Here is a 27958-nt window from a genome sequence, read left to right as displayed (position 1 = left end):
GTGTTTAAGGTTGGTCACACTTTATTTGGTATGAGCGAATTTTGGAATGTCGGCACAGTTTCTTGAAATAACATTCTTATTTTATTTTATACACTTTGAGCGCAAGTTTTATTTCTTTGTTGTCAGCTTAAATAGAAAAAAATTTACATAAATTTCTTGAGTTTAGTTTTCCTGTTTTTAACCTGGCTGCATTTCCCAAGAATAACTTTAACAGGATTTTTTTTATTTATTGTATTGAACACATTTTTTAAATATGCATCGATTGAAAAAATGGATAATCGATTACTTTTTCATTGAAATCGACTTGCTTCACTAGTGTGACCAATATGTTGGTTTTACGGTATTTTAAATTCAGTGCTTGTGCCGCTAGCACGTGCAACAGAAATTCGTAAACATATTGTGGAAATTTAATATTTTGTGTTTTTAACGAAATAATGGCCGACGATGCTGCTGGCCAAGACAAGCGGAAGCAGCACCGTGCCCGCCAGTCCGGCGTCAGTGCGGACAAAAAGAAGGAGAAGGCCAAGAAAGACTCCAATCAAAAGGAGCCCGAATTGACCGCGCGCCAACGAAACCCCAAAGCGTTTGCAATCAACTCAGCGCAACGTGCCGAGCGCAATTTCCGACGTAAAGAAGATCTTACGGCCAAGAAACAGCACATACCTGTGGTAGATCAGACTCCCGATGAACCGCCGCCAGTGCTTATTGCAATTGTGGGACCACCAAAGGTGGGCAAAACAACGCTGATCAAGGATCTGATCAAGAGCTTCACGCGCACAAATGTCACGGATATTAAGGGACCTATCACCATAGTGACGTCGAAAAAGCGTCGCATCACGCTGCTGGAGTGCAACAATGACATCAATTCAATGATTGATGTGGCGAAATGTGCGGATCTTGTGTTGCTTCTTTGTGATGCCAGCTATGGCTTCGAGATGGAAATCTTTGAGTTCCTCAATATCTGTCAAGTGCACGGCATGCCCAAGATTATGGGCGTACTCACGCATCTGGATATGATCAAGAACCCGAAGCAACTGCGTAAACGCAAAAAGGAACTCAAACATCGCTTCTGGACTGAAGTCTACGATGGAGCCAAGCTCTTCTATCTCTCAGGCTTGCTGCATGGCGAGTATCTGCGCAATGAGATCAAGAATCTGGGTCGTTTCATCTCGGTAATGAAGTTCCGTCCGCTGCAGTGGCGCGGTGCTCACAGCTATCTGCTGGTGGATCGTGTTGAAGATGTCACCAATACGGATGCAGTGCGACGCAATCCCAAGTGTGATCGCGAAGTCGTGCTCTATGGCTATGTGCGTGGTGTGCCACTCAAGCAGCAGCATATGGTACACATTGCTGGCCTTGGCGATGCTCGTATCGATGAGCTGAGCATGATTCCGGATCCTTGTCCGCTCCCCGGCACTGAGAAAAAGCGCAGTCTGCTGGAGAAGGAGCGTTTGCTCTATGCTCCGATGTCGGGAGTGGGCGGTATTGTGTATGACAAGGATGCCGTCTATATTGAGCTGCAGGGTTCGCATTCGCACAAAGAGAAGACAGCGGAGGCAACGGAGCAGGAGGCGTTGGTCACCAAACTGATTGAGAAGAAGGCCACCATGGATGAGCAAATGCAGGAGCAGCAATTTCGACTCTTTTCCGATGCGGCGCCTATGAAATCCAAGGACTACAAGAGCGACCATGAAGAAGAGGAGGACGATGAAGCAGCAGGTGATTCAGGCTTGGATGCGGCGGACAGTGATGAAGAACAGGACGATGAATTTGCAGCTAACGATTGGCGTGGCGAGAATAGCGATGAGGAAGAAGAGGATGAGGAACAGAGTGATGCTTCTTCAGGAGATGAAGAGTATCAAAGTCTGAAGCAGAAGGGAGAAGGAGAAGATGACGATGATGATGAGGACGATGAGGATGAGAATGAAGATGAAGACGACGAGGAGTCACGCATATTGGCGAACAACATGAGCTGGAAGAGGAATCTGGCGCAAAAGGCACGCGATGCTTTCCTACAACGTCACTCGGAATCCCGGAATCTAATGCGAATTGTCTATGGCGTTTACAACCTGAGTGAACGCAGCAAAGAGCAGCAAAAGGAGCAGGAGGAAAACGACTCCGATGAGGAGCTGGGTGGCTTGTTTCGTGTGGCCGCCAAGCAACAGACGGAGCTGCAAAAGGATAAGGACATACGCGACAAGGACGAGCGCTGCTTTTTCGAGTATCAGGGTGGTAAGTGAAGCAGCATAGATACTTGACAAGATTAACCTATCGAATACTTAATTTAGGTGTCACCCGTGACTGGTTGACGGAAGACAATAAAGAGCTAATCAAGAACTGCTTTGTCACGGGCAAATGGAAGGCTTCGGAGGATGCCGAAAATCTGCTAAAGCTGGACGACATGAGTGATGCGGACAGCGAGGTCTATGGCGACTTTGAGGATCTAGAAACGGGTGAACAGCACAGTGGCAAACCCAAAGACGAGGCAGCCGCAGGCAGTGAAGAGGAGGCGCCAACTCCCGGTGAAAAGCGCAAAATGACGCGTGTGGAAGAGGAGAACTTAACCAAAAAGGAGCTGATGGCCAAGAAACTCAAGTTGAAAGCGAAATTCGATGCCGAATATGATAATCATGGCGAAAAAGGTGAAGAGGATGGCGGTCGTATTACCGGAGATCATTCCTTTTACGAGGATTTGAAAGCGGAGGCACAAAAGCAAGGCGAACTAAACAAGAGCGAATTTGCGCATCTGGACAACGAACTGCGCATTCAAATCGAGGGATACCGTGCAGGACTTTATGTGCGTTTGGGCTTCAAGACAATGCCCGCCGAGTTTGTGGAGAACTTTGATGCCAGCTATCCGGTGTTGGTCGGAGCCCTCAACATGACCGAGGAGAATGTGGGCTATGTGAACTGCAAGGTGAAGAAGCATCGTTGGTACAAGAAGATCCTCAAGACGGGTGATCCACTGATTGTGTCGATGGGCTGGCGACGCTTCCAAACGGTGGCCATCTTTGCCAAGGTGGAAGATAACTTTAGGCAACGCTACCTCAAGTATACGCCCAATCATGTCACCTGCAGCATGACCTTCTGGGGACCAATTACACCTCAAAACACCGGCTTCTTGGCGCTGCAAACTGTGCGTCAGGATCAGGAGGAGATGAAGCGTCTCGGTTTTCGTATTGCTGCCACCGGTTGCGTTACCGAACTGGACAAATCGTCGCAGATTATGAAGAAACTCAAGTTGGTGGGACATCCGTTCAAGATCTATAAGAACACGGCGTACATCAAAGACATGTTTCACTCGTCGCTTGAAGTTGCCAAGTTCGAGGGAGCCAAGATCAAAACAGTGTCCGGTATGCGTGGTCAGATTAAGAAGTCGCATCATACGCCTGAAGGTTCATATCGTGCCACCTTCGAGGATAAGATTGTGCTTAGCGACATTGTTTTCTGTCGCACCTGGTTCCGTGTGGAGGTGCCGCGCTTCTATGCGCCAATCACCTCTCTGCTGTTGGCCGCCGAGCAGAAGAGTCAGTGGCAGGGCATGAAGACGCTCGGCCAGTTGAAGCGAGAGCGTGCGTTGCAAAACGAAGCGCAGCCGGACAGCATGTACACGGAGGTTGTGCGAAAACCGAAGATCTTCCGTCCCCTCGTTATACCCAAGGCGTTGCAGCGTGCATTGCCCTACAAGGATAAACCCAAGTTGGGACCGGAGAATCCACGCGAAGCCTTGGAACGTGTCGCTGTCGTCGATTCGCCGTATGAGCAGAAGGTGGCTAAAATGATGAAGATGATCGAGACGAACTACAAGGACAAACGCAATCGGGATCGCAAGGAGACGCAGCAGCGCATGAAGAAGTTCCGTGCCCAGAAGCGTGCTGATGAGGCTTCCAAGCAGCAGCATCAGAAACAGCTGCGCAAGAAGGTTTCGCGGGCCATTAGCAAGATGCGTGGCAAGAGCCAGAAGTAAAGTCGATTCGATTGTAGATAGGAAGTATAGGACTAAATAAAAAATGATTGTACAATTTAAACCTAGAACTGATTTAGAAATGCGGGTAACGAAAATAGAAGCATATCTCGCTCAACCGTCACTTAATTTAGTAGCAATGAGATTGCTTAATTGGCAATTTGTTTAATTTAATAACAAAGTTCATTCCACGGCATAGACCAAAAACAATTACTAAAGTAGCGTAGTCACAGAACGTCTTCATTTAGGGGCCTTTTATACCGGATTTATCTTGAATTTAATACCAAAACTGGGTTACCGGCATATATACCTAGTTTAAGGTCAAAGTTAAAGCAATGTCTTCCTTTTTCGGACCCATCAATGCCGTTAAGCGAGGCATGCCTCAAATGCTGATTAGTGGCTGTTGTTTTAACAGCAACATGTTGAAATTATAAAGCTGTTGATGTTTGCCTTAATTAGCGGGCCTTTGACCGTTGCAGTTGCAACAATCACTGGACAAAATGCCGCCATGGCATGGGAATGTCATCCATAAATGTGCGGACAGCCCTTTGTCCAGCGCTTGTTGCACAGCTGCCTCGGCTTGTGGCACACGGAGCAGTTTTTACTTTCGAAATCAATTAAAAAATATAACTTAACGCAGCTTATGGTCTAAACTCTAAACGTGGGTGTAAAAGCGACGCGGCTAATCCTCGTCCTTGTTGTCATCGATAACCTTAAGCGCCGCCAGCAACGCATGTTTGCGACTTGCGGGCAAGGCTCCCGGTGCAATGACTGCGCCAGATGGAATGATGTTGTTGCGCTTCTTCTTCGCGGGATCCTCACGCATTGGTTTAGTGTTGTTATTGTTGCCCGAGGCGGGGCGACAGTGAATGTCCAAGAAGTTCTCACGTTCCTTGTAGTCATCGGAGATGAGCTTACGCAAATTCGACATGTTCTCCTTCATGTTCGGCCCCTGACGCGAATTCATCTTCTGTGGCAAAAGCATAAATGTTAATTTGGCATAGAGAGAACAAGATGTGTGGGTTACTCACCAAGTCATCGATAGCTAGCTTAGGCGACGACTGATCGCCACTGTCATCGAATTCATCGTCCTCATCGGGTTCCTCCATTTCCAGCATTTCGGATAATTCACATTTGGTATCCAAATAAGCTGCATAATTAACCGGACTATCTTCATTGGGATTGATTTCATCGACATCATCGCTTGGCTCTTCATCTTCCACGGCACCATGGCACATTTTTGTGATCAATGCCGACTCTTCATCATCGTCAGCATCTTCATCATCGTCAACATGATCAGAATCTTCATCATAATCAAATTCCAAGGGTTTTGTCATCGTCTGCAGTTTGTTGAGCTTGGCCTCAACTGTGGCCAGCTTGGGCATACCATCGCCTCCTGCTCCATCGCGTCGTTTGCCAACTGCTGCTACTCCAGCTACACTACTTCGCACATTGCTGCTGGCCAACGTGGAGACGCTGCCATTTACTGAAGCGCCGCTGCGCAAACGAGCAGCCACTGGCTTTGTCTTGTTTTGATTTAACATCTGGCTGAGCGATGGACGTGATGCTGAGCTATTGTTGCCCACCGGCTTGGGTGGAATGGGAGCCGGTGGCAGCGTCAATTTGCCACGTTTCATTTTGTCCTTATCCAACACAGTATCGCTAGACGGTGATGAAGACGAGGCATGTTTCTCTTCATCGGCATCGTCTTTGTCAAAGTCAAAGTTCGAGTCAGTTTCGAGGACATCGGTTAAAGCATTAAACTCGCTTTGATTGTTCTTCTCAATGGCTTTGTCTAGCAGCTCTAATGATTTCTCTAGCTTGTCAATTTTGTCGGTTTCATCAACTGCGTTCAGCTTGGTGCGGCGACCGGAGGTCAAGGGATTGGCCTTGTCAATCTAAAAGAGAGCACAGAGTTAGTATTGGTTTTTAGTTAATATTCTTTGGACTTACTGTGAACTCCTCCAGCTTGCGATAGCCGCTAATCTCAAGCCTGGCTTTCTCCAGCTTGAGCAGCACTTCCTTGGTTTTCTTTTGTTCGTTGAGCAGTTGCTGACGACAATTCTTCGACTCCAATTGCACCTTGCGTGACATGAGCTTCATGTCGTTATCCTTCTCCTGCAGACGCTGCTCCAAGGTGCGCAAACGATCCTGCAGCTTTTGGCGCTCATCCAGATTTCTATAGAGATGAAAACGTTAATAAATCTAAATTTAGTTAAGGCTTCGCTCTCTCACTTGTCCTTGATGAGCTGACTAAAGTGACGATTTTGATCGCTAAGTGAAAGTATTTGCGCCTCCTTCTGCTTGAGCTTTGCTTCCAGTTCTTTGTTGGTCGCTTGAACATTGCGATACTTTGTCTGCCACACACGCAACTCTTCCGCATGCGAGTGCAGCAATTGAGGCAACTCCGCTCCAGTGGATTCATATTTATTTAAAGCTGTTGATTGACGCTTGTGCATGGTGCGCAACATGCGATTCTCATGGGCCAAGTTGGCAATCTCGGCCTGGGCATCGGTCAGTTGATTCTGAAAGGTCTTGACGCGCAAGTTGCGTGCGGACATCACACGCTGATGGATGTCGCTGTTGGTGTTGCTGGGCACCATGGTTGGCTGACGCATGCCACCGCCTTGTTTCATGCCACGTTGTGGCGGCTTGCGTTGATAGATTTGACTGGCGGATTCGCGAGAGCTGCCCGAGAACAGACTTTCACAACTTTTGGCCGGTAAACTGTGGGAAAGGGAGATAAGCATTTTGTTTGTTGCGGTTTTTAACGGAATTACTCACGACATGTTGTTATCCCAGCGAGCTTCACTACTTACTGCGGATGCAGATTTGCGCGGCGATACCATTTAAAATGCCACAACGCCGAATTATGTGTTTCAATTGCGCACACAATTTATATTTTGTTGTTGTTTGCAGCTCAAAATGTGTAAATTTATTTGTGGATAATATATTTTTGTTTGGAGTGCTGCTGAGCTGAGCTGCTAAAACCGGCGAGTTGACTGAAAATTTAAACGCTTGCTTGCTGCTGCTGTGGTTACGACGATTATTTGTTTCGTTTCGTTTGTTTATTGTTTGTTCTGCCCACAAAAAAAAAACAAGCCAAATCCTTGAGTGTTTTTTCCGACTTGGGGCTGCAGTTCGTCGTTGCCATGGCAGCTGTGGCGCTTTTGCTGCAGCAGGTTGAACACATTTTAAAAATACAATATTTTCAATTTATTAATTATTTATTACTCATTTGGCAAATTAAAGAATGACCCACAAAACAATTAAAATTAACGACGCTTTTCAAAACTGCACTTTTAACGGTCAATTGGAGTCAGCTTCTACCTATAGCATGCAGCCTTGTAATGCGTAACAGCTAATCAGCTGTTGCACAATTATAGCAGTCAGCTCCTTGTCGCCCTGCAGACAAACAGCTGTTGCTCATTCAAAGCAGTCAGGTTTTTTTCATTGCACCCACAGCTGCAGCGTCTTTTGAACGCTTTCTATTTTTCTCCCCACAGAGCGTTTTTTTTGGTTCTTTGTTGCTCCCAATTTTGCTTAAGTGAAAATCAATCAATGCAATTACGCGCATCCGGAAGAAGTATTACGGCATCCCCAACGTGCCCGCATTGAAGTGAGTTGCCCAAATTGTGTCGTTTGTGTTAAATAAGTGAATAAATTGAACAGCTGGCTCACAAATCTTATTCCAATTCTAACGTAGGCGCTCCACCAAGGACGTCGCTGTGTGAGTGTGTAAATTAAGGGCACACCTGGCGTAGCACTAAAAATAAATACCAGCAAAATGATACACGTTGGCGACAACTCGTGGAATCTGCGCATCTGCATCACAGATCTGGCGCTGGAGCGCACAATGCGCGTGCGCGGCGATCAGCATTTGGGGAGCATTATGCTGCAGTTGGTGGATCCTGAGAATCCCAAAGATTGGTCGGATCACGCACTCTACTGGCCGGCGAAGAACATTTGGCTAACAAGGACACGCGCAACTCTGGATCAATGTGGTGTCCAAGCGGATAGTTTACTCTACTTTACGCCCATGCACAAAATATTGCGGGTGCAGCTGCCGGACTTGCGTTATCTGGACTGTCGTGTCGATTATTCGGTCAAGACCTTTGCTGCTGTGTTGAATCTCTGCAAGCAGCTGGACATCCGCTATGCGGAGGAATTGTCGCTGTCCAAGCCACTCGAAGCGGAGCATTTAAAGAAGAACTACGCTCAGCTGCCGCATGCAAAGCGAGTGCCCATCGCTGAACCCGATGGCACCACATATTTGCAGCCAGCGCTGGATACCAATTCATTTGTGCCTATAAATTCGTCGTTTAATGGTGGCGGCAGCACTGGGAGCCTGGACAAACCCTCGTCGCCAGCTCTATTCTTTTGTGCACCGCTCTCGCCGCACAATGCGCCAAATGCGAAGCGTTCGCCAACGCCCACGCATGGCGCCTGGAAGGTTAGTCAAGCAGGGTATGCCACCTATGATTCGTCGTCGTCCAGTTTGGGTGATTTCCAAGAGAACTTGGCCAGTTCACCGCGCCCTCTTAGTGCAGAGATGCGAGCACAACTCTTGCGTCCCAAATCGCTGGTGGAGAAAGCGCGTCTCAATGTGGGCTGGCTGGACAGCTCGCTGTCGCTAATGGAGCAGGGCATACGAGAGTATGATACACTCTGTTTGCGCTTCAAGTACTACACGTTTTTTGACCTGAATCCTAAGTACGATCAGGTGCGCATCAATCAACTGTACGAGCAGGCCAAATGGTCTATATTGAACGAGGAACTCGACTGCAACGAGCAGGAGACGCTCATGTTTGCAGCACTGCAGTTTCAAATCAATCATCAGCTAGACATGCAGCCACTTTTAACTGCCGTGGACTCGGGTATAGAGACATCGAGTCAGGAGAATGACGACGACGACATTGATTCAGCATTGAATGAGCTGCAGCTTACATTGGAGGGCGGTGATCCACATGAGAGCATCAATCTCACACGCATACCAGAACTCTCGGATTATTTGCGCTTTCTTAAACCGCAACGCTTCCTGCTACGCGGCTACAAACGCTACTATTTCATCTATCGCGATTTGCATTTGCTGCTGTACAAGAATGCTGAAGAATCCCGACACTCTGCATCGCCCTCAATTCGCGTCAATTTGCGCGGCTGCGAAGTGACTCCCGATGTCAATCTAGCCGAGGGTAAATATGCCATTCGTCTCGAAGTCTCACCGGAGGATCATCATGGACCCAACAGCGAGGTTTGGGTACGCTGCGAGAATGAGCAGCAGTATGCCAAGTGGTTGGCTGCTTGTCGTCTAGCAGCCAAGGGTCGCTCTTTGGCCGACAGCTCGTATGAATCGGAAGTCGATGGCATTTTGTCGCTGCTGCAGATGCAGCGTCCTGTGCATGGCGTGCACGTCAACATTGATCCACGCACCGTAGATGCCGTGGATTATCTGTCGCCCAAAATGCTGCGCAAGCTGTCCGGCAAAGCGGTGCAACGTATATTGGAGGCACACGCCAATGTGCGGGATTTGCCGCTGCTGGAGGCCAAGATGAAATACATTCAGGCTTGGCAATCGCTGCCTGACTTTGGTGTCTCGCTGTTTGTCATCAAGTTCGATGGACATCGCAAGGAGGAGCTGTTGGGCGTAACGCATAATCGCATCATGCGCATGGATCTGAGCACAGGAGATCATATCAAGACGTGGCGTTATAATACTATGAAGGCCTGGAATGTTAATTGGGGAATTAAGTGCATGATGATTCAATTTCATGATGAGAATGTCGTCTTCTCTTGCCACTCGGCCGATTGCAAGGTAGTGCATGAATTTATTGGCGGATACATTTTCATGTCAATGCGCTCCAAGGACAACAATCAGACGCTCAACGAGGAGCTCTTCCATAAGCTGACGGGCGGTTGGTCGTAAAATGTTTGTGGCGAACATTATTTCAAAGTTATTTCGAATATTTATAGGCATCTTTATTTTATTTGTTGACAGTGGCCCAGTTCAGCGCCCATTTTTATAATGCTGCACTTGATTTTTAATGCAATTTACAGGATTTATCCTTTTCACTTTTGAATGGATGCCTTTTCTAAACTAATCCCATGGATTTTAACTGATTTTGTTTTTAACACAAATCACTAGCCAGAGGCACTTTTGCCTGCCTAACCTTAAATAACTCAGCCTTATTCTTGGCCTTTTTGTACAACTAACTCTTAAGCAATAATAAACAATTAGCGCACATTTTAACAAAAATTATAACTTTGTGTACGGCATTATTGATTTGAATTGCGCGCACTGCAGACTACGATATCTCGATTAAATATAGTCGGCAATAAACTATCGAATTTGCCTGTGGCAGGTGTTCAGATGTAAACAAACGATTCCAAATAAGTGATATTGAAAGATAAGTCTAAAACTAGTAGGTCCAAAGTGTTTTCTTGAATAGTGACTGCCAGGCCAAATATATTCTGTGAGTTTCCTCAACGATATGCAAATCATTCGGCATGCAAAATATACCAATTTGAATTTCGCGCTCTACCCTAGTAATTAGCTCGATAACATGTGGATGTCACTGAGTTATCGATTTATTTAGTGACAGCTGTTCGGATGTAAACAAACGATTGTGACATTCAATGTTTCTGATATTGATTGAAAAATGGCGAAAACCCCGCAAGGCAAGCGAAAACCTTGGGTGAAAAACCTCTATTCGAATCGCGAGTATCCGGACAACTATACGGATGTGAGTTTCCTCAAGGACCTGCAAACAAATCTGCATGTACGGCGTTACACATTGCGCGAGGCTCTCGGCGGCATCACTGTGCTAAACAATCAAATTTCCTGCATTACCGGCTTTCTGATACTCTACCATGTGATGCTCAGCGATCGGATAGCACCCACCAGTATATTGGTGCCGACATGCATTATCACAGCTATTGGTTATTTGTATTATCGTGGCAGCAGTCTCACCATGATAATGCTGGGCGAGGACTCCAAAACTTTAGTCACAGTGCTGCTCTTTGGCTACATTTTCTCACCCATGCTGCACACACTGACGCAGGCCATCAGTACGGACACCATATATACAACAACGTTCTTTGTGATGCTCTTCAATTTGATGTTTACGGACTACGGACTGGATGTTGCCATGGTATCCAAAGCGATCTCATTGAATGCGGCCATATTTGGTGCCATCTGCTTGGCCTCAAGACTGTCAACTTCTTATCACGCCTTTGTGCTTCTCGTCGAGGCAGCGATCTTCTTTGTGCTGTATCCCATTATGACAGCGGCCAGATGGCATCCCTACTGCATGGTGCCCATCTTTGTGATCTGCTGTGGCGCACTCTACTTTCTGTCGCGTCCCGTGCTCTATTTGTATGCGTGCACCACACTCTTCATCAACTTTGCATGTCCCTTGATATTTGTGAGGCAGCAGCACTACAAGTTCAACATCCACGGACCGTGGGACGAGGCAATCGTTGAAGAGAACACCGAAGAGAATCTCGATGAGAACTTATAGCGCCAGCTTCGCTTCTCGGAGATGCAACACATCGATGATGGGGAGCAAGAGCTAGACTATTAAATTGCAACAACTTTGTTTTTTGTTTTCATTTTAACCACATTACACTTGTGTAATAGAAACACATTTTATTCTGGATGCCCACACTCCGAACTCGGCACATTTTCATTGTAATTATTAAAAAAAAATATATTTATATAGATTTGTATATAGCTAAGTATAATTCTGTAAATAAAACAAATGTCGAAATGCAATTTATATGTGTGGTTTTTTTTCCTTTTTTTGGTTTCCATTTTGTATCATTTAATTGTTATGATTATGCTTGATACATATATATATAAATATATCATATATTTTGATATATATATATTTACAAACATATACACAGAGGAATACGAAACAATCGATCGTGAAATAATACAGCGTATGTTCGTATTGTTTATGATAAAGATTTTTGTTTGCATTTGCTTAAAGAGTTCTAATTAATAAAGTCATTAAAAACGTCATTTATACAATTTGCATTATTACAACTACTAAGAATAATAATAGTAACTAATGCCTAAAACATGCAATGCACTTTTCTTTCTTTCTCTCAATTTGCATAAAGCAATACACTAAAGTATTTTTTCTTCTTTTCTTTGTAATTATATATGTACTTGCAACTTTTCACTAAACAATCGCACCAAACACGTCTTCAAAAAAACGATCGCTGTCTTTAATTATTAACTATTTATAACTATTAAATACAATATAGTTGCTATGTATATAGATTTTCTTTTTTATTTTTTGTTTTCTTCACGTATAAACTTTTTCAAAATGTAAAAAATCGTACATATTCATGTTTTTGTTTTTTTTTTGTTGCTTTTGGACTTAACGCTAAGAATTAACTATCAAGTTGTTGTTTAGTTAATGCTATTAACATCTCATATAATCGTATAATTTATATGAACTGCACGCTATTATTATTATGTCTAATCATTTTGATTTCAATTAAACTAGCACAAAATATAATATTTATTATTATTTATAATATAAAATACGGTGCGCTGGTTGTGTCTGTTGTGTAAAAAGAAGGGGGGACACACACAACACCTAGAGGTTGGGTGGGGCAGGGCCAGGAGCATGGTCACATATACATAAACGCACTCACACACACACACACGCACGCATGCACGCTATTAACTAAACTTTCTTCCTGCCAACAACAACAAAACGTTGAGAACCCGCCACTTGCCGCCTCCACAACACAACAATTAAATGTCCCGTAAAATTCTACTAAAGAAACAGTTTTTTGTTTTCCAATTTTATGCTGTTGCTGCTGCTAAAAATCACCCCCTCCTATTTTCCTACAAAAAACAGAGGACAGTCTCCATCGTCTCGAAAGTGCAAGCTTTAGAGAGCCACCTCATCACCGTTGCGTGTGCAGGCGCCGCCACTAAGCATCACCTGCTCCTGGCACTGCAGCTCAGCGCGCAGCTGGAGTTCGCGTCGTCGCTGGGCGGTCAAGGATAGACTGACGACATCGTTGGCAGCGATGGCTTTGGAAGTTGCTTGGTTAGTTGGCTCGTACAATATATCACGTGTTCTGGTTGTTGTTGTCGCTGCTGCTGCTGCTGATGCTGCAACTGCTGCTGATGATGATGATGCTGTTGTTGTTATTGTGCTTGTGCTCGAGTTGGTGGCAAAGTGTACTTGATGCTGATGCTGTTGTTGTGCTGGCGACAGTTGTTGTTGTTGTTGTTGCTGCTGTTGTCTTAGATGTTGTTGCTGCGGCAGTTGTCAGACTATATCGTTCTGTGGCGTTGACTCTGCTGCTGCCGTTAAGCCAGTTCCTCCATTGCCCAGCGATTGATTGCCGGCGGCAGCAGCGCTTCCTTCCAGCAAGGAGCCAGCTTCAACGTCGCCAGATTGACGCGCCGCATTGCGCTGACGACACAGATACGGTGAATTTGTGGGCGAAGGAAGTGGATTCTGTAAGCGAGTGGCAAACTGAGAACTCAATTCTTTTACAGCTTATAATTCAAATAATACCAATTTGTTGTTATTCTGACAGCAGGTGGCTTTAACACAGCCCTCATCCGTGGTGGGACAATCGAGGGCACAGCAATCGGAGCCACTCATGTTAATGCTGGAGGTGCCATCGGACATGTTGCAGCCTTCGATTTCGCTAAACTCCGGCTGTATGGTGGTCGAGTGTATGCCCTCGTTGTGGAAGAACTCCTTCACCTTCTCGGCAATCTTCATGTACTCCGACAAGTTGCGACAGCTGTGAAATACTTTGAGTTAGACATGTGATTGCAACAGCTTAAAGATTGCCGACTACCGTATGTGTGCTGAGGCAATGATGCGATCGCCAGCCAATTGCCAGACGTGGAATTCGTGCACAGCCAACACACCGTCGACCTTCTCCAGCAGACGCTTCTGTATGGCATCCACTTGGATGTGCGTGGGCACAGTTTGCAGCAGAATTAGAGCCGATTCACGCAGCAGCGGCCACACTGAGTGCAAGATGAGGGCAACCAACACAATGGAAAGCGCTGGATCGATATATAAACGATATTCCCAGTCGCTCAGCCAGACAACGAGCGCACTGACCACAACAATAACGCTGCCAAGAGCATCGCTGAGCACGTGCAGAAAAGCGCCACGCATATTCATCTGGCCAGGATCGTGACTGTGACCGTGACTAGACTTTTTCACCTGCTGTTTCTCCTTCTGCTTCTCGTAGGCATAATCGTTCTGCTCGTCATCGCCTTCGTCCATGTTCGCCAGCTCAGTGAGGCGACTGTGATTGCGCGTCAAGCCACCGCCATGCGAGTGTCCATGGTGGCCACCGTGCTCTGTGGGGAAGCGGAAGTATCTTGATTATTTGGTTGCACTATATATAGAGAAATATTTACTATGCTTACCATAGAGCAGGCAAAGACCAATCATGTTGACCAGCAGACCCAGCACGCCAACAATGAGCAGCAGACGTGGCTCATGAATTGGTTCTTTCTCGATGAATCTGTAAGACATTAAAAAGTTTCATTAATTTTAAAATTATTGCAATTTTGTGTAACTAAATTATAGGTATTATATTTCTGGATGTTTGTTTATTATATTGTACAATTATGTTTGAGTAGCGTTCCTATTCTTTCTGTTATTCTATTTTACTTTTATCTTATACCACTTTATATTAAAAATATGAAGAAAGGCAACTTAAATTTATATTGATACATAGAAGTCAATTTTAGCTTTTCTACTTACAAAATTAATTAAATGCAAGATAAACAATGTAAAAATATATTAAATTATATATATTATATTATACCTCTATCATTATTTATCTTTATTATTAGTATATTAAATTTTTATCTTGCATTTGACTAATTTTTAAATAGGAAAGAGTATTGATAAAAAGACTTAAAAAGGGGAAAAACTTTATATTGAATATTGGAGCTTAAGTTGTTCTTAAGGATATGATGAGGTATTAACTTTTATGATGGCGCTGATAATTAAACACCTATCAATATCAATATAACTTATGTGAGCAGTTGGATTAGATAGATGCTCGTAACTCAGATTAGATAAGAACGAAATCAGTGTGGAAATATGTCAATCAATTTGTAATTCCAAGCCAATCCCCTTTGCGTTTCTACTTTGCACGTTCCGACAGCGACAACGACAACGACGACGACGACATCGAAATGCGCATCGTAAAGTGGCGCGAGATATGCACATGGCATGCAAATGACAACAATCGAAAAGGCAAATAAAGTAACAAAAAAAAAATGTTCACAAAAAAGCGGCTAAAATTGAAATTAAAATAAAATAAATGGTGACAAGGCAACAGCAACTGTTGAGTCGTCATTCACTGGACGAGTGTATGTCTGTGTGCGTAATTCGCTCTTTGTGTTTGACTTGGCATGGAACAGGTGTCTCACCTTTTGCATGCCTCGATCGTGATGCTGAAACAGAGCGCCACTAGGAATACAGCATTAACGAGCGCACCCAGCACCTCAGCACGTGCCCAGCCAAAGGTGTTCTTCGACCACTTTTTGGGTGACATCTGTGGAAGATTTGAAATACAATTAAATTGCGATTTTTGTTAAATATTTTCATTGTGACTCACCTTGACTGAGAGGAATGATATGACCAGGGCAGCAATATCGCCCAGCATGTGAAAACTGTCTGCGACCAGCGCCATCGAGTTGGTCACATAGCCCACAACGATCTCCACGAAGAAGAACGAGGCCGTTAGCCACATCATCGAGAGCAGGCGACATTTTTTGCCCGAATATTTGGACATCTTGGAGAAACTGCAAGTGTAAAAGGAAGGAAAATTCAATATAGTTAAAAGGTTTACTGAGAAACTTAAAAAAGGAAGTATTTAAAAGGTTCAAGTTAAATTAATTGTTTTAAAGTTAAAGTAGATTCGATAAACTTTAATTAGAATTAGCTTAAGTTATGAAAATCTCCTCAAATTTCGCCTAATCTTAAACATAACTAATTCCTATAAAAGTATTTCAAGAACAAAGGAAAACTCACTGAATTATCCCAACTAATAATTTAATAATATAAATAATAATTTAATGTCTACTCTAGTTATAAAAAACTTAATTCATTTAAGAAAAGTGAAACAAACTGAATAGGAAAATCTTTTCAAATATTACTAAAACATAAACTTAAGAATCTATCATTTTAAATAATAATTTCAAGAAATAAGCTTTAAAATTGGTGCATTCAATATGAATTCCTCTTTAAACTTTAGAATTTACTCCCTGAACACCTTTTTAAAATCTCACCAATTGAGATGCTAAAAACAACATTTTAAACTGCCGCACAAAGTTCACATTTAAAGCGAAGTATATCAAATGTTTTTTACGTGCAAAACTTCCGAGTTCATTCAACTTTGAAGATTGCATCAATCTATTATTAAGTTTTCCAAAGTGCCAAAGCCAAGCCCTTTGTACAAATGCTATTAGCTTAAAAATTAGCAAACAAATTGAGTTATCTCATTCTTTCAATTTCTATTCCTATTCCCAACTTTGCATTGGGTGGGTGGAAGCGAAGTGGTTTAATTGAATGAAAAAAGTTCAAATTGGAAAACAATTTAAGCTACGCTTGAGCAGGCGTCACAGCCACGCCCCCTTTTTGTAGGGTGTGGATGGGGGGTTTGGTAATTGTTTTGTTTCTTTCTTTTTTGCTCGTATTTATTTATGCACTCTTCTTTTGCTGGTTTTTTATGCTTGAGTAGACAATAAAAGGGTGTGTGTGTGGAGGAGAGAGTGAGAGAGAGATATTTGATTGAACTTACACAAAGAACTGCATTTTTGCTATTGCAGGATTGTTGAAATGGAAGCAGCTGCTACTGCTGCAACGATTTTGTTGTCGTTGCTGCCTCGTTGCCTTTGGCTGTGCTTATGAATTATAAACTGATATTGGCAATTGATGGCAGCTCGATTTAGCCACATGGATACGGATACCCCTTGGCCATTTTTTTTATCAAGAAACAACTTGCAAGTCGCGTTCTCGTTGCACTCACAGTAACAGCAGTAACAGTAGCAAGCAGCAACAGCAGTTTTGTATAAACAATAATATAAAACAAATTCAAGTGAAACGAATGAAATTCACCGAAGCACCAAACAGTCGTTGTCAAGGGGCAGAGAGAGAGAGAAAGAGAGGAGAGCAAAGAGCGAGAGAGAGTCAGAAATGTGGAGCATGTAAGGGATGAGACTTTTTGTTGTGGTAGCTAAGAAAACAATTTGCATATTCGCATTTAGTTTATGCGATCGCCCCGTTGACTAAGCAACCCAAACAAGCAAAACATCGCCCCCTCGAGACGAAGAAGTGAGAGAAAGAGAGAGACGCAGTGATTGGCCATGAACAGGAAGTGAGGCCATTGCCATTGGCACTGACTGCATCATCAGCTCTTTCTGCTGCTGCCCAACAACGATTGATTTTACAATCTCCTTTAGGCTTCAATGGGTATTAAAACATTTACACAAATTGATTGTCGTGCTGTAGTCTAAATAATTCAAACAGCAAAACAATCGGATCAGTTACCCAAACAGAAATGACAAGCACTTGACTTTGCACGCCTTTGGCATTTACTTCCTATTTATAATAAGAATTTTGAATGGCTAGCTTTCTTCGCCCAATATATATTTTAAAAGGTAACAATATAAGATTTTAGTTGAACAAAATTTACTTTGTTTTGATGTATAATAACTTTTATATACACAATGCAAATACATTCAAAAGCATGATCTCAAATAATAAGCGAGCTAGGAAACATGCCATAGAATGTAATTTCCTAGAAATAAAGCGATAAGTATTAATATTTACATTGTTAAAAGCACTTCCTATTCAGAATTATCACATAGACAAATAAGTTTGCAATTTGTCATGGCTGAAAAATTCACAATGTAAACGTCCCCGTTATAATTTCATGCACATATTAAAACCACTTCATTATGGTATCTTATTTAATTAGATTGTTGCTTTTGAGAATAAAAATATTAAAAACTTAAAATTTACTAACAAACTTAGCTGGCGTTTAACCATAATTTCTGATATATATTCATTATATACCTTTCTTTTATTTAATCATACATACATACAATAATATCTTCAGTATTTACGATTTCTCAAAATGTGGTTGCGATCAAATAAAAATATTAGAAGTTATTTAAAAAATATTTGTATATGATAACATAGCCTACTGCATATACCAAATACATATATCATTTGGCTTATTTAAGTATATTAATTCGGTATATTTTAAGAATAATACAACACTGTTTTGCTTTTACCTAAAATGGGTCCTAAGTGCTTTCACTGATAATCAGGTATACTTTGTACTTTATTGTATTTTTTCAATGCAGTACACTATCCATATACCAAATATAACCTTCGGTATGTTTTACTTTTTTTAGTATTTAATCTCGGCATATTTTAAGAATAATACCGCAATGTTTTGAGTTTATTCGAAATGGGTAGCGGGTATTCCACAGTTGAGCACATTCTATGTTCTTACTTGTGTCTTTATAACTAAAAGATAACTTAATAAATATATTAACAAATATGCCCACGAAAAGTGTTTTAAATCAACGTCAAGTTGAAATTTCGCTAATTTGTTATCTCTTCAGTCTTTTTTTTTCGTAAGTTTTCGGCACACGAGACGCCAAAAATGTGGATTAACTGCGCTCGACCCGCTCAAAGTTTGCTTTCTGCAGGCAAGCACAGACTACATTTAGTGTGGTGTCTGTTATCTGGGCTAATATTTGCGCTTTATCGTGTTATCAGCCATCAACTATGCATTAATCGCACTTACAACAATTCAGATGCCAACTTGTGATATGATATAGTCACCCACTCTTCCTTCTTCCCGCCCGCACTATGAAGAATAGATAAATATCTGCAGTGATCCCCTCTAAAAAAGAACCCTTTATTGCGATAAGCGAAATCATTTCCAAAGTTGAACGTGCGCAAAAAAAATGATACAGAGCAAAATGCTTATCGAGGATTGTGTGTGTGTGTGTGTTTGTGTGGTTTCTGTGTTTGGGTTAACAAACTTAATAATAATAAGTAAGAGCACAATATGATTACATTGTTGCTGAGCTAATTGTGCGATAAGCATTAGGAAGGGGGAAACTTATTATTCATAGCTAAGCAAACAGTGATTACAACTGAACTCTCTGGATATATAATATTACACGCATTTCAATTATGACTAAAAGATGCTGAATTCCCTTCTTGATAACACAGTCTAGACTTTGCAGTAGTTTTTTGCAACTTTAAGATAGCAAACATGCTCAGTATTTGTTTATAGACCTATTGGTTAGGGTATATATATAAATAAAACGAACGCGATATTTGCCGCTGCTGTTGTTGTTTTTTGGCAATGACTGAGAGAAATTATTGAGCAACGTGAAATGTAAAATTAAAAGGCGAAGCACAGAAAAGCGTAGGAGAATAAACGTGAGTATAAATAACAAATACAACACAAGAGAGCGAAGAAAGAGAGAGACGATGTGTCGAGGTTTCACTGTGGGTGACATTGATTGAATATTTATTTTGCTTAATAACATAAGTTCAATTTATTATGTAATTACTTTGTAATATAGAAAAAAAAACTTGAATAACAATAATAAAAGTATAATAACAATAAAGTAGAGTCTATACTTATTTTGATATGGGAATTTTTCTGAACAAGTTATAAATTTATTTTAATATTTTTTCCAAGTAATAAAATAGCAGCAAATTTTAAGTTTTTGCGTGTTTGTAGAGCTCAAACTTTTGTGGCAAGTTTTATTAAGCATGCTACGTTATTTCTCTGTAACATAAAAACACTAATACGAAACTTTTAAAGTGCTGAACACAATTTTAGTATCAATTAACGATTTTACTTGCTTCATTAAAGAAACTTTAAATTAAATGCGTTTGTATAACTGTCATAACTATGCTGTTTAAGATTAATAATTGTTTTCCTAATTGAAAATATACATAATGAATACAACGTGCTAACATATTTATAACATGTCATGAATATAACATGTCACATCTCAATTAAGATATTATATAAAGAAGAGTATGAGTAACATTTACTTAGGCTGCCAGTGAAGTTGTTTTTACTGTATTCTAGGATAGTTTAACTATTTAAAAAAAAATAAGAAATGTATTTTTTTAAATTTTAAAGTGTTAGCTGTCATAACTATGCTCTTTAAGTTATAAAAAATAATTGTTTTCCTAATTGAAAATATATGTATTGAATATAACATGCTAACTATAATGTCACATCTCTATTAAGTTATATTATATAACAAAGAGTATGAATAGCATTTACTTATGCTGGTAGTGAAGTTGTCACCTTCACACTTGACTGCTGCGGCGGTGTGACTTTGACAGTCTTAGTGACAGGGACTCAATGCAGCTGATAGCCACAGAGAGTACATGAGCTTTTAAGCCACTGTCCGATAGCAGAGGCAGCAGCAGACCAGCAACTAAGACACCGCAACACAACTTTGCTGGACGAGGGCGATAAAATAATTTATGGAAACGTGTCTGGCAAGCCAAAGCAAAATGAAGCGAAGTCCAAGCAAGTAACTAACCAATAACCAAAATGTTTTTAGCCATGCTAAAACAGGAGGCAGCCAAAAAATACAAACAGAAAACTGCGTGGTTATTACTAAAAACAAAAAATACAACACATTTGTTGCTTGATGAAATCAAAGTGTTTCTTTCTCTTTCTCTCACTCTCTGTATTGGTCTGTTGCTGTTTCTGTTTCGGTTTTTTGGTTTGTCGCTTGGCACATTTTGGCATTTGCGGCATCGGGTCACATAACCCTCCCCCTCCTCATCACCATCCCCATTTAGTAGTTGCGTTTCATGGTTATGTCACAGTCAAAGCAAAAAACCAGTCTCCAAGCACGTGATAGTTTTAACTAATTGCAAAGCAAGTACCGAACCCTCATCATCATCATCGTCATCGCCATTATATGTAGAACCAACGATACCTCAGCTATAGCTACAGGGAAATCCAAGTTAAATGTAATTGTTATACGTACTCGAAACAATATATATAATACGAATTGTAATTAAAATTCTCATTCACAAATGCACTTGACCATGACTAAAGCAAAACGAGGCTACAATAACATATAATGTAACATTTAGATATTTTTGCCTTAGTTGTAAGTGCAGCATTTATAGTTGAAGAAGCTATTGGATTGAAAATAAGAAATCAGAATCGAATGAAACGAATTGTTAGTCATTAAAATGATGATTAACAATTTATATATTGCTTAAATTTGGAGAGCAAATAAATACTTAATTCGTTATTTAGAATTTCAAGTTTCTGTAAGATTCCATTTAAACTAAACATCCTAACAAACTCTATTACTAAAATGTATAAATAAATACTAAATATAAGAAATTTATACTTTTGAGTAGTAATAAATGTAATTCCTAGTTTTAAAATAATTCCAATTAAATGGAAGAATCCAGAAATTTGTTTTATATCGATAAAATCTGGTATAAATAAACACAATATAAACTAAATAAAAAGGAGTTTAATTCGTAAGGATTTAATTTACATATATTAAACACTAATTTATATGGTTAAAATGTGGAGAACTGATAAGAGTAAGAGTAAGAAATTAAAGACTAAAGATCCTTACAGTTCCGATTGCTTAAGTATTTAGTAAATAAATCCTTAGTTTAAGAAATGCATTATTTTGAATTTAAAGATTTCTAGTTTAGGTTTTGTATGAACTCTAAATACGCAATTTACTTTATATTGTTAAACTATGGAATATATAAATACTAAAGGAATTATATTAACATTTTGAATATTTAAATTTATTTTAAGATTTATAAAGATTCAAATTAAATAAAACTTCTTCAATTTTCCAAATTTTAATATAATTTATTTCATATTTATATAGTAAATTGCGAGATTCTTTTCTGTAACTAATAAATACAAAATTTAAGAAATTCATAATTTCAAAATTCAAAGAATTTCATTGAAACTAGAAGTTTGTTCTCGAAACAAAGTTTGGTGCATACCGCATAACTAGCCATAATAACTTTTGCCTTATCTAGTGCAGATTCCGAGCATATTTATAAGTTTCCGCTTTGTTCGTCGTCCCTCAAGGATAAAGCGCCATACACACATTCAAACACACACACACGAATGCATTTATTTATAGCTAAAATGATGACAATGTATATAGAGTGTGAATACATTTAGTTGCAGCACGTGATTTGCCTACGCATTTATTGCGGCAATTAAACGTGCAGCTCGCATGCAAATGCTTCAAAACTGTACAAAATGTTGCAAGTGCGGCAGCAGCAACAACAGTAGCTTATTCACACACATACACACAAATACACAAAGGCAAACAAACATAAATATACACTCACACTTGTTTACTTGTGATATGAGCAGAGTGGAGGCCACAATTGGGTTACAATATTCTAGGTCATGTTGTTTAATTGGCCGCTCTCTATGCGAGTTCAGCACTGAGTGCAAGTGTGTCTCTGTATGTGTGTGTGTGTGTGTGTGTGTGTGTGTGTGTGTGTGTGTGTGTGTGTGTGTGTGTGTGTGTGTGTGTGTGTGTGTGTGGGAACCATCCACTCAACTGAGTTTCGGACATGGCTGAACTTTTGGCATATGCTGTGTGGACTTTATGCCCTAAGCAATAGTTGCTACTTCTGCTGCAGAGGCGCTGCCACATGGCAACATGACAACCTGTCGCAAGCGGCATCAACATATTTCACCCAGCGATAACACATTTTGGATGGTCTCGCAATCATTAATGCTGCCCGTTCGGCCTTGTGCCAACATTTTGTGGTTAAAGCTTTATCAATGGCATGCGATATTTTCAGATAAGACATTTAGTTGAACAGTACGAATTTACTTGTGGCAGTACTTCAAGCAAACTAATTAATTGGCTACTTAAGCGATTATAGTTGTATATCATTTGGGCATTTTAATTGAAATAGAGCTCTGGTCATGATAACAAGGATGCTACGAGAAGAAAATGATTAAGCTACAGTAGAGCGTGCTCGACTGTGAAGTATCCGCTACCCGTTTTCAATAAGAGCAGAACAGAGTGGTATTATTCATAGAATATACCAATATACCGAAAAATACAGCAATAATATGAAATGTATATTTGGTATATCTATATACTGATACATTCAAAATATGCCATAGAGCACATAATTGATTGACAACCATTTGTAACAAAATTAAATTAAATTAATTCAGGAATAATTTCTAAGATTTTTAACTGATTGTAACCAAAGAGAAATGCTTTCTTCTTTCTGTGTAGGCAGACAGAATTGAAAAGTGAAAAATACACAAGTAGCTAGACATGAAGTACTTATTATAAAGATTCCCAGAAAATGTAATGATCTTGAGAATTTACAATTGACTGATTTTAATCAAGAATATTAGTAAAACAATTTCAACTACTTAAACAAACAAATTATTTGTTGCAAGTCAAATATTTCCTTCTATTATACACCTCTAACAACATTAGGAACCTACAGCAAGTTACATAAAGTTACCTTGAAAACTAAAAAAAAGGTATCACTCATTTAATCAAATGGACAGACGGACGAATGAACCTAACTACGAAGAGTTAATCAAAAAATGTGACCCTGGAGCAGAGTCATAAACATTATGAAGCTGCAGCTGTTGCAAAGCTTTTAAAAGCTCTTCCTTAGCACCCTTTTTTAGTTGGAAATCCTGTGGATTATTCATGTAAATTGTGCAATTTCAGTTAACGGCTCTAGTGTAGAGCGATGGCGAACAACTGTAGCAAAGCAAAAGAAATCAAATAATTATTTTAATTAGAAAATTGCATGGGCCGCAAGGTCTCCGCCCCACCACCACCACCAGCAGCAACAACAACAACAAGAGCAACGCCAACAATCGCGGAAATTGTGCCGGCAACAATTTTTAGCCATTGACTACGTGGCTGGAGGACAATTAACCCGCTTTTCCACGCAGCCCGGAAAATGGCAAATGAAAAGTGGAAGGAGGAGGATGAGGAGGCGGAGCGTCGAATCGTTTGTTTGCAGAGCGCGGAAAAGCGCACTCTAGCTTCGTAGGAAGGAAACGCATAGAGAGACAACTGACCCAACTGTGCTCAGCCATGCGCTGCCTGGACATCAAAAGTGGGCCAGGTGAGTCAGTTTTTGATTTATTTATGCAAATTCTGTGGTGCGATATAAAAAAGAAGGGCGGGTGTACATATTGTGTATATGTATATAGCAGCTAACCTGCTGACCCAATTTTCAAAGAGGCTACCCGAGCGCAGAGTTCCCCGCCAGCCATAACAACAATGCGTTGACAGTCGTAGTCGTTGAAGTGGCGGCCAAAAATTGCAATCTGTAGCTCTGTTGCTAACAAGAAAGCTAAAGTCAAGTATGCTTGACTATGAGATACTCGTTAAGTTATGAACTAAATAAAAGTATTGAGAAAAAGAGACTATAATATAGAAAACTTTAGAGAGATCTCTGATAGACACACAGTAAAGAGTCTGCTATATCAACCAACACTATATGATTAAAATGTATAAGTAAAAATACATCATAACTTTATGCACGAAAATTGCTAGGTATAAAAATGTGTCAAAACGAAAAAATGTGGCAACGACAGATGAACAAAAAGCAAGTTGACAGCGCCTTAAACTGGAGTTGACAGCACTGTTAGCAAGCAAAATCTCAGTTTTCGTGGGATTACGCGAGTCTAGTTGCATTTTTCGTTATCATAAACTCAAGTGCAGGGTATCGGAAATTCAAGTATGCCAAAAATGGGGCCGTACAATATTTATTGATAAATCAATCAGCAGATTACATTTCATGTCGACTACCTAAACAAGCTGTGCACGAAGACACACATTCATACATGCTATATATAATTGGATATTGTCGAGCAGATGCGAGACTTTTGCCTTCTGTAGTTGCACATTTTGTTAGAGCGAAAAGCAAAGGCAATTGTTATCAGAGAGCAAATGTTCTTGGAGCGTTGGCTTATCTGGCCAGCTAATTAGAGTAATCAGAAATGAAGGCAGTTTAACCTAGTTAGTTTTTGTCATAAATCTATAGCATTCGTTTATGATCGTTGGGCAAACATAACCCAGTTCTCAAAGTGCGTCAAGTTCTAGTTCTAGTTCTACTTCTGTGGTACACACTATTTACAACTATAAATTAAATATTGAATGTACTTTTAGTAAATTGGATTTGAGACAAAGCGAAATGCATTAATAAACACAAAATGAATCTTATTTGGCGCGAAATTTAATTAACACGTATTGATTTTTTTGCACTCAATTGTATTGGAATAATTGACAAAGCAAAAACCGCACAGCTGATAGCAAAAGGGGAATTCAGTGGGGTGTGGTGGGAGAGGAGGGCGGCAGCTTTCGTTGTTTTGTTGCTGCCTCAATATGGAGCGTGACCTTTAAACGATAATTGAAAATGGCAAACCTGACGACGCTCTCTGAGGGCGCGCTTAAATGTCACAGCAACAGACAGCAGACAAAGTTAATAAATGCTCATATCTTAGAAAGACATATGGAAGGATGGATAGATAATTGGGTGGACACTAAGCTGGTAATTTGATAGATGGATCAATGAATCGATAGGTGAATAAGCTTTAATAATTGAGAGAAGAACAAAGTTATTTCATATCATAAACAAAAATTTCATTAACAACAAATTTTTGAATCTGCCGAAGTGCAAAACTTGATAGATTGATTTAATAATGAAAAAGCAAAAAATAAATCATAGAAGAATAGATTGATGAACTTTTCGAGACTGCTTATTCAATAAATGGATATAACAATTAAAGCAGGAAACGACTAATGGAATAAATATTCAATATTGAAGAATGACGCTTACAATGACTGTGAATATCCGCAAATAACAATCTATTGGGAAGAAACTACAACAGAGTGTTTAACGAGACGATGGGTGAAGAACCGACAAGATAAAATTGAAGCATGAATCAGAAGTATATTTATTTAAATGGCCATGGCCAAATGATGATTACGACTAATGACTAAGACGTCGTCCCCAGAGTGTGAACGGGGCAAAACCAGTTACTAAGGTAGCCGGCAATGTGAATCAACGTGTAACTGATGCAGCCAGAAACCAGTAGAACAATTTTAACAACACAGACAAGCACACACAAGTATAAACATGCACGTGCATGCTCATAGTACGTTATTTAGGTAGGCCAAGGGAAAAACAAACGGCACAGCAAGAAGTTTTTCACGAATGTCAACAATTATTGAGGCTCATCCGCACACAAACTAATATGGAGGTGGATGGCATTTTGCCTACCTGTGTGCCTCAGTCGTGTACCTGCCGCCCATTTGGGCGTGAGAGCGCGCAGTTCGCTGACCTAAAGCAATAACAACACCAAGCTAAGCTGTATTTGAGTAAGCTCAACTTTGAGATACCCGCTACTAAGCTTAAGATAATAAAATAGGCAGAAAATAGCTGAATAACTAGCAAGTTTGCAAATATTTCAAATTCTTGTTATTAATGTGTATATAAAAATTGACACTATCGCTCTAAAATTGTGGTATTCGTTTTGATTTGAGGAGTCAGCAAGGGGCGTGGCTACCACATCTAACAAGTGTTGTCAAAAAAATGGAAGCTATATTTTTTGTAGTCTGTAAGATCGATGTGTTTGTGAAATAAACATTAAGCAAACATACTCTTTAGAAATAAAATTCCTATTCCCACAAAATTATAATACTCTCCTAAACTACTGGTAGCGGGTATAACAACAACAGCAAGTTCGCACAGGTTTCCTTTGAGTTTGTTATACAGACGCACACACGCACACGGACTAACACAGACGCATACCCTTCAATTGGATGTTCTTTCACTATTTCTCAATGAGATTCGGATTTGACTTATACGCTACCTTTGTAAGACAAGGAGGGAAAAAGAATGCAAGAGGGAAGAAGCACTTACCGAAATTTAAAAGCTGTTTTGTTGCCGGCGCTTTTGAATGTGTTTTATTTTTTGTTGGTGTTGAGTTGGGTGCTTGTTATCCACACCGTTTTGTAGGCCGCAGGAAGAGCGGCTTTGATTTTTATCTACAATCACAAAGTATTATTATTACTAATTTATAACATGCCTGTTGTTCGCGCTATCAAAATCTATCATTAATTTTCACTACAACAGCGCCCACATCTGCAAGTGTGTGTGTTTTTGAGCAGAGTGCTCTCATCTACATGCAATACACTCTTGTTCTTCAATGTGTGTGTGTATGTATGGTGAGATGGGGGAAACGCGTTGTGATAAAGGCAAAGCAAAGCGCCGATAAATTGACGTCGTCAATACGTTATTCGCCTTTGTAATGCGTGCAAAACAAAATACTTCTTAATACAATGCATTGTTTGAGTGGGTGCATACGCAGAAGTATAAATGTTAAGAGGAAAACGCGAAGTATGCACAGTTATCTTGTAAAATTCTGCACGCCACGCGCAAAATTCCTGCGCTCTCTCGGGGGTGGGGGCGGGCGGCAGGCGCACGGCACGCCTGATTTATGTACACACACACATACTTGCATACAAATCGTATGCATGTGCCAGTGTATGTGTATTGCTAATAGTGCACACAGCGTATAATGACATCGCTACACGTTAACACACACACATACAGTCTGAAATCACAATATACATGTGTATGCTTGTATGCAGAGTATATTGACAACAATATTCGCAAGGCAATTCACACTTTTGCAGTTTAGCGCAGTTAGCACGTGCACTTGTCGAGAATATCTTTTGTTTTTTTATTTATGCCTTCATTGCATGCTGCGCATTACCGATTTTGATTTATTTATTTTATTTTGTGTTTCCGATGCAAGACAACTGCGGACACTCGACACTTGCGACTTTGTTAAAATTTTCAAGACAACTGACGGCGTGACCATTCGCGTAAAAGCTAAAAAAACACCACT

General features: G+C 40.5%; 5 protein-coding genes across 7 annotated transcripts; 3 read left to right on the top strand and 2 right to left on the bottom strand.

The window, feature by feature from the left end:
* Positions 1-334: 334 nt before the first annotated feature.
* On the top strand, positions 335-4035 carry LOC133840437 (ribosome biogenesis protein BMS1 homolog). Its single transcript, XM_062272257.1, has 2 exons — positions 335-2232; positions 2289-4035. The coding sequence occupies exons 1-2, from the start codon at positions 435-437 to the stop codon at positions 3965-3967; spliced, it is 3477 nt and encodes a 1158-aa protein (XP_062128241.1). The 5' UTR covers positions 335-434; the 3' UTR covers positions 3968-4035.
* Positions 4036-4409: 374 nt separating this feature from the next.
* LOC133840445 (uncharacterized) lies at positions 4410-6959 on the bottom strand. 2 transcript variants are annotated; one of them, XM_062272276.1, is made up of 5 exons: positions 6749-6959; positions 6200-6691; positions 5918-6143; positions 4996-5862; positions 4410-4931 (listed from the first exon to the last, which is right to left on the bottom strand). In XM_062272276.1, the coding sequence occupies exons 1-5, from the start codon at positions 6811-6813 to the stop codon at positions 4647-4649; spliced, it is 1935 nt and encodes a 644-aa protein (XP_062128260.1). In that variant the 5' UTR covers positions 6814-6959; the 3' UTR covers positions 4410-4646. The 2 variants fall into 2 exon arrangements, with proteins under 2 accessions (XP_062128260.1, XP_062128259.1); XM_062272275.1 differs by having other exon boundaries at positions 4410-4934; positions 6749-6957.
* A 469-nt stretch (positions 6960-7428) lies between these two features.
* LOC133840442 (unc-112-related protein) lies at positions 7429-10217 on the top strand. Its single transcript, XM_062272267.1, has 2 exons — positions 7429-7583; positions 7671-10217. The coding sequence occupies exon 2, from the start codon at positions 7752-7754 to the stop codon at positions 9885-9887; it is 2136 nt and encodes a 711-aa protein (XP_062128251.1). The 5' UTR covers positions 7429-7583; positions 7671-7751; the 3' UTR covers positions 9888-10217.
* A 334-nt stretch (positions 10218-10551) lies between these two features.
* On the top strand, positions 10552-11739 carry LOC133844649 (phosphatidylinositol N-acetylglucosaminyltransferase subunit C). The gene has a single exon (XM_062278732.1). The coding sequence runs from the start codon at positions 10621-10623 to the stop codon at positions 11479-11481; it is 861 nt and encodes a 286-aa protein (XP_062134716.1). The 5' UTR covers positions 10552-10620; the 3' UTR covers positions 11482-11739.
* Positions 11740-12322: 583 nt separating this feature from the next.
* On the bottom strand, positions 12323-27951 carry LOC133844646 (proton-coupled zinc antiporter SLC30A1). Of its 2 annotated transcripts, XM_062278730.1 has the most exons (8): positions 27824-27951; positions 26968-27092; positions 15596-15782; positions 15408-15532; positions 14391-14488; positions 13805-14321; positions 13513-13747; positions 12323-13452 (listed from the first exon to the last, which is right to left on the bottom strand). In XM_062278730.1, exons 3-8 carry the CDS (start codon positions 15770-15772, stop codon positions 13261-13263), a joined length of 1344 nt encoding a protein of 447 aa, XP_062134714.1. In that variant the 5' UTR covers positions 15773-15782; positions 26968-27092; positions 27824-27951; the 3' UTR covers positions 12323-13260. The 2 variants fall into 2 exon arrangements, with proteins under 2 accessions (XP_062134714.1, XP_062134713.1); XM_062278729.1 differs by lacking the exons at positions 26968-27092; positions 27824-27951 and adding an exon at positions 16781-16798.
* Between the last annotated feature and the right edge of the window lie 7 nt (positions 27952-27958).

This window comes from Drosophila sulfurigaster, chromosome 3 (assembly GCF_023558435.1).
Source record: "Drosophila sulfurigaster albostrigata strain 15112-1811.04 chromosome 3, ASM2355843v2, whole genome shotgun sequence".
Taxonomy (NCBI): Eukaryota; Metazoa; Arthropoda; class Insecta; order Diptera; family Drosophilidae; genus Drosophila; species Drosophila sulfurigaster.
Note: the sequence above shows the minus strand (reverse complement) of the source record. Positions and strands in the feature narration are given on the sequence as shown.